Source organism: Myotis myotis, unplaced genomic scaffold (assembly GCF_014108235.1).
Source record: "Myotis myotis isolate mMyoMyo1 unplaced genomic scaffold, mMyoMyo1.p scaffold_m19_p_11, whole genome shotgun sequence".
Classification (NCBI taxonomy): Eukaryota; Metazoa; Chordata; class Mammalia; order Chiroptera; family Vespertilionidae; genus Myotis; species Myotis myotis.
The window spans coordinates 55035663-55041761 of NW_023416315.1; the positions used below are offsets into that span (position 1 = coordinate 55035663).

Sequence of the window (6099 nt, forward strand, 5' to 3'; positions counted from 1 at the left end):
TTGTGATTCTAATTCTAAGGATGAATTGAGCACTTCATTTCCTTGCTTGCTGACAGCTGCAAGCATCCATGATTCAAGAACACACCGCTGAAGACATTGAAGGTGACAACTTGAACCCTCCCAGGAGAGCAGATGTCCACAGGGCCCAAGAGGACTACGAAGAAGAGGTATTTGGGACTCAACACCCTACAAAGACTTCTCAGTTTGTACAGATTCTAGAAGCGGACCTGGTCAGGGGCGGTGGTCAAGTATTGAAGAGCCGTTTGGGCGTGGGCACCAGCCCATCAGAATGAACTTGGGCAGTAGAGCTGGTTGGGTCAAGAGGACCCTGCTGGTGGCAGCCCTGTAATTGCTGAGTCACAGGAAGCTGGGGAGGTCCTAGGGCAGGGGATGCCTACAGGATCAGAACAACTGCTACTTACCAACCCATCTAGGAGTATTATCATCTTTTAGCCCAGGTGCTGCTGCATCTGTGAGCATGAGGTGAACGTCAGCCTTCAGATCTAGTGACATCGGAGGCCATCAATGGTACGAAGGCCTCCTTGGCTCATCACTGGGCCCTGAAAGTCAGCTTTCTCATCAGGGCCCCTCAAGCCGTGAGAGCAGAGCCCAAATGTAGCCCTAGATATTGAAGCAAAAAGTGGATCCTTTTTTCCCAGTCCCCTCCTGGACCCAAGTGTGCACAGCCTCCTGCCTCAACCCTGCTCTGTCACAACCTCCTTCATTAACCTTCGTAATACTATCTGCTCTCCTGTGAATTCAGGAATTGTTTTGTTTCCTCCTCCCTCCCTGCCCCTTTCTGTCTGAGGGCAGCCACTCCCCACCCCAGGAATGTGCCACATTTTCCCAGACTCTGCTTTTATGCCAGGACTGGAGTGGCCCACAGTCCTGAACTGGCTGGGGGTTATCACTGGAGCTCTATGCTTATTCTGCAGTGGGGAAAGGGTTCTGTGAGGCCTGATGGATGCTAAGAGTAGCTCCATTTCTAATGTTAATTACTGAAAAAATAATCATTTGAATGAATGGATGGTCAATTAGACCTAATGAGGAAAAAAATCTGGACTTTGAACAACTGTTCCTACAAGATTCCAGGTAAGGAGAATAACCCATATTGGTGGCTTATTGATATTACTACGTTTGTTAGACTTGCTGGAATGTTTTAGAATCCAACCCACACAGCATCAGACTTACCAGGCCCAGCCTATCCAGTACAGCCTCCATAATCTCCTCATGCCCTTGACATGTATCCAGTCCCTGTTCACTGGCCACCACTGCCATGACCCGGTTGCCCCTTCCATTTGTAGGCTCCTCCCTTCCCCCATGGTCATGCTTGGGTCTCCCATTGCAAGGTGAATACAGGCTCGACTCCGCCTCCCCCTCGAAGTCCTCTCCCACTTCTCTCCTCGCCAAGAGTTAACCAAACTCAAGGGTAAAGACGCAGTGCCCAGACTGCCAAGTCTACCCAAGACTTCTGACACTAGCCACAAGTTTGGGGTTCCCCAGGACCACCCCCGCCTTCAGACCAGCCAGTTACAAGTTCAGGGTCCCCTCAGACTGTGTTGGGTTCAATCATTTATAAACCTACTCATAGAACTCAGGAAAGTGCAATACTTAGTTTTGTTGTAGCAAAAGCGTACACATCAGAACCAGCCAGAGGAAGAGGCACCCAGGCAGAATCCACTGGGAGGGCTCCAAAGCGCAGCTTCTGTGTTCTCAGGGACGCGTTATTCTCCCAGCACTGACATGTGGTAACAGGTGTGCAGATGGCCAGCCCAGGAAGCTCACCTGAGCCTCACTGTCCGATGTTTTATTGGGGCCTCATTACGCAGGCATGGTTGACCTAGGGCAGTGATGGCAAACCTTTTGAGTTCGGCGTGTCAGCATTTTGAAAAATCAACCAAAAAAATGAGTTTGCGTGTCACCTGTGACACGCGTGTCATAGGTTCGCCATCACTGACCTAGGGCCACCCAGGTGGTCTCCGTCGCCCTTCCTTTCCTGGAGATGGGGCTGCTAGCATGTGTCTCCAAGTCCAACTCTAACCACTTGGTTGGTCTTTCTGGTGTGTCCTACCCCCAAGTAAATGAACAGAAGTGGTCCCAAGAACTCACCAAAAATAACAAAAGCATTTCTTTCACTTGTGAAAATACAAGGACTTAGAGCAGTGGTTCTCAACCTTCCTAATGCGGCGACCCTTTACTACAGTCTCATGTTGTGGTGACCCCCAACCATAAAATTATTTTCATTGCTGCTTCATAACTGTAATTTTGCTACTGTTATGAATCATAATGTAAATATCTGATATGCAGGATATATTTTCATTGTTACAAATTGAACATAATTAAAACATAGTGATTAATCACAAAAACAATATGTAATTATATATGTGTCTTCTGATGGTCTTAGGCGACCCTGTGAAAGGGTCATTCAACCCCCAAAGGGGTCGCGACCCACAGGTTGAGAACCTCTGACTTAGAGATTGCCTTCTAGGGGCCAGGACGAAGCTGAACCTCTCTTTGGGTGGGGTTAATTCTTCACTACACAGCCTTCCTTTTCCTTGACTCTCTCTACCCACCCTGTCCATCTCTGCTCATCCCCACCCTTCAATTCCTCCTAGCGGTTTTCATTGCCAAATTGAGAGGCACTGATTTTTGTCTTTTCTCTATAGCAACTGACATGGTTGACTACACCCCTATTCCTTCCTGGATACCTCTCCATCCTTGACTGCAGCCATGTGGTTCCTCCTATCTCTGAACGAAGATGTTTCCCAAGGCTGAGTGAGAGCTCTTCTTCCTACGATCGTTTCCTTATTGATCTTCTCAGTCCTCCTCGCTCCCACAGTCCCTCCTCCCACAGTGAGGTCCCAGGTGTCCATTTCCAGCCTAGACTTTTCTTCTGAGCGTGCTCTGCCTCTGCTATTGTGTGCTGAGAGATTCTACTTGTGTGGGCAGCTGTCACCCGGGACGTGACTCATCTGACAATTAACTGCTCATCTCCTTTTCCAATTTATCCATTTTTGTCAATGCAACTCTTTTCACTACTCAGCCTCAAGAATCTCAGAGCCCTGTGTGACCCTGGGTAAGGGCCCCTTCTGGGTAAGCGGTCCTCTGTGTTCCCACAGTACCGCTGCATTCTCGATGAGGGCACTTCCCATACTGCTCTGTGGGATCTGTCTGTCGGCATATCCTCCCTACTAGACAGTGAGCTACTTGAGGGCAGAGAAGGCGCCAGTCACTCTGTGTCCCCCCAGCATCAGAGTGCATGGAGGAAACAGTGGGCTCTCATCGCTGTCTTCGCCCCGTTTCTTCTCCCCTCATACCCAGGATCACTAAGCTATTCCACAAACCGACTTTTTTGCTTATAGGCTGTCCCTTCACTGGTCCATTTTGCTTCCAGATTAATCTTCCCCCAAATGTGTCTTTATGTTCCCCTGCCACGTTCTATTCAGACCCTTTTAATGGTTGCTCAGTGATTCCGGGGGATTTTCTCAGCTCTGTCCTTCATTGGTCTTTCCTGCAACTTCAACACCTGCACACTCTTACTGGTCACCTACACAGGCTCCCAGTTCCAGCCAGATTGTTTTTCCCCAAAACTTGCCTCCGTGATATTCCCACCCACCGCCTTACCAGAGTCCTTTTCTTTACCAGGCAGGGTCTTGTTTTTCTTTGACTTCCGGATGCCTCCTCATCCTTCATGGCCCAGCACAAATCTCATGAACCTTTTTCAACAACTTCTGGGACATGTTACTGCACACACACCACATCCTACTTTGTGCTGCTAATTCTCTTTCTACAAGTACAGTAATATTTATTTTCCTCTAGTTCACCTGGAAATATCTGAACAGCAAAGCCCATGTCTTATTCATGTATATATCATTTAAACTACTTTGTATGTGGAAAGTACTTAATGAAATAGAACAAAGAGTTTCCTCTTTCAGTTCAACTTTGGAGACATATTCGTGCATCAGGCCATCCACACGATCGAGTACTGCCTGGGCTGCATTTCAAACACAGCCTCTTACCTCCGGCTCTGGGCCCTCAGCCTGGCTCATGCAGGTGAGTGAGCCACCAGCAGGGGTGCAAAGCTCAGAGCATGCGCTCGTACCAGTGCCTTCTCTGGGTTCTTTCCGGCTCTTCTTTCTTGAGAATAATTTGCATTTGCCACGTAAACCTGTGATGCTGCTCTTGCGTCTTGCAGAACTGTCCGAAGTGCTCTGGACCATGGTGATGAACATCGGCCTTCGCCTGCGAGGCTGGGGAGGACTCGTCGGGGTCTTTATCATTTTTGCTGTGTTTGCTGTCCTGACAGTAGCCATCCTGCTGATCATGGAGGGGCTCTCTGCTTTCCTGCATGCCCTGCGGCTGCACTGGTGAGGACGACGGGCCTGCAGGACCTCTGTGGGCGCTTGGGTGGAAGTCGGGCTGCCAGGCCAGCTGGGTCCAAGTCCTGACCTGTTGTGTAACATTAGCAACTAACATACCCTTCTGGAACCTTAGTTTAGGCACCTGTTGGTGAACTATTCAATGATATCACATATTATGCATATATCATGGCCACCTTGTGATAAATGCTAGTTCTCATTTATTCCTTCTCCTTTACATTTCCACTTGTTTTATTACAATTGGCTCTAAAGTAAGGGATACCTGCAAATGTCGGTACGATGGGAGATCTGAAATGGGCTCACGGAAGGCCTGCTGAGTCTGGGACCTTTGGCCTTTGTTGCTGAGTGCAGGAGTTAATACCCATAGTTCAGCTTCCAAATTCTCAGAAAGTGGAAATTGAAGGAGGGTGCCTGCAAGGGAGAAGGCCCCCTGGACATTCACAGATTTGTCCGGAATGTAGCTTGTCTTCAGCTTTCACCTCCCTCTCTACCTGCTGTTCATAAAAAATGTTTTTATGCTTCACTACTGAGTTGATAATCACAACGTCCCTGCCTAAGGTTATAACATCATTTCTGCCTGTATCATTAGGAAGCAAATTCTGCAACTTTCTAAACATAAATGATCTTGCGTGATATCTGTTCTGTAAGTTATAGAAATATAAACCAAGATTCTGATTGTTCTGCAGTTTAGGACCAGGATGAAAACTAAAAAGCACGTGTAACCTGCTAAGCGCTCTGCTCACTAGCTCATCAGACAGTGGTTCAAAGCGAGGGTGCTGGGGGTGGGATGGTTATGCTGGTCTGTGAGGCCACCAGCAGAGGCCTTGGAGGGGCGGGGGGAAGGTGTAAGAGAGAAGGTTATAAAAGCCTGAGAGGATCCCTGTGGCAACACCAGCCTGGGTTCCTCGCCCCCCGACGCCTTCCTGACTCTGCGCTTGGTTTGATAAATGCTTCCTAGGTCTAGCTACCCCCTAGAGGTGGGTGTTTAACCCCCCTTTTCTTGCCCCCAACAACAGGGTGGAGTTCCAGAACAAGTTCTATGTCGGGGCTGGATACAAGTTTTCTCCATTCTCCTTTAAAAACATCCTGGATGGGACAGTCGAGGAGTAGCTGCAGGTCCCGTGGCTGATGGCTGACACCACCTTCTGTATCAGTCTTGTTTTTGACATCAACTGTGCAAGGCTGCCAATGGAATGATTGTTCTTAGCCAACCAGAGGCAGGAAGCCATGTATTATTTAGCTACAAGTCCTGGGATTTGATACGACTTCACCGTGTTATAGAGGAACTGCGTCGCAAGTCATTTCAACCTCCTGTAAGGTCTTAATTGTCAAATACTAAAATGATAGAGAAATTGGGGAGGGGTTGCTAAATTAATGTTTTCTTGTCATATTGTAAGTATTATATTTAATAAAATAAACTTCTGGGCCATTCACTTTTTCCGTAAGATGTCTTTATTCAAAATTATTTAATAAAATTTAGTGTCGATAATTTCAGGGCAAAGTTAAACAATAGAGTTATACAAACTACTCCAAAAGAAGGATTATTATTTGATTCCTTCATTTCCTGCTTCCTCAAACACCTTTTATCGTCGTCTGAGGCTAAGCTGCACAAGATCAGGAACTTTCTCATAGATTTTTCTCGCTGGGTGAGGAAGAACAGCTAATGTTCTGTGTTCTATGGAGGGCTGGCTCCTGTGTGGCTCTCTGCTTTGTTAAACCC

The 6099-nt window shown here is 47.6% G+C and overlaps 1 protein-coding gene across 10 annotated transcripts in view; it reads left to right on the forward strand.

The window, feature by feature from the left end:
- ATP6V0A4 (ATPase H+ transporting V0 subunit a4) overlaps positions 1 to 5821 on the forward strand; it is a 64193-nt gene extending 58372 nt beyond the window's left edge. For 8 of the 10 annotated variants that reach the window (XM_036329025.1, XM_036329034.1, XM_036329030.1 and 5 more), the window contains 4 exons: positions 57 to 167; positions 3936 to 4053; positions 4196 to 4367; positions 5396 to 5820. In XM_036329025.1, coding sequence (XP_036184918.1) covers positions 57 to 167; positions 3936 to 4053; positions 4196 to 4367; positions 5396 to 5489 — 495 coding nt within the window. In that variant the 3' untranslated portion in view covers positions 5490 to 5820. Of the gene's footprint in view, positions 1 to 56; positions 168 to 3935; positions 4054 to 4195; positions 4368 to 5395 lie in introns of all 10 variants that reach the window. The other 2 variants (XM_036329032.1, XM_036329033.1) reach the window with 1 other exon arrangement.
- Positions 5822 to 6099: the final 278 nt, after the last annotated feature.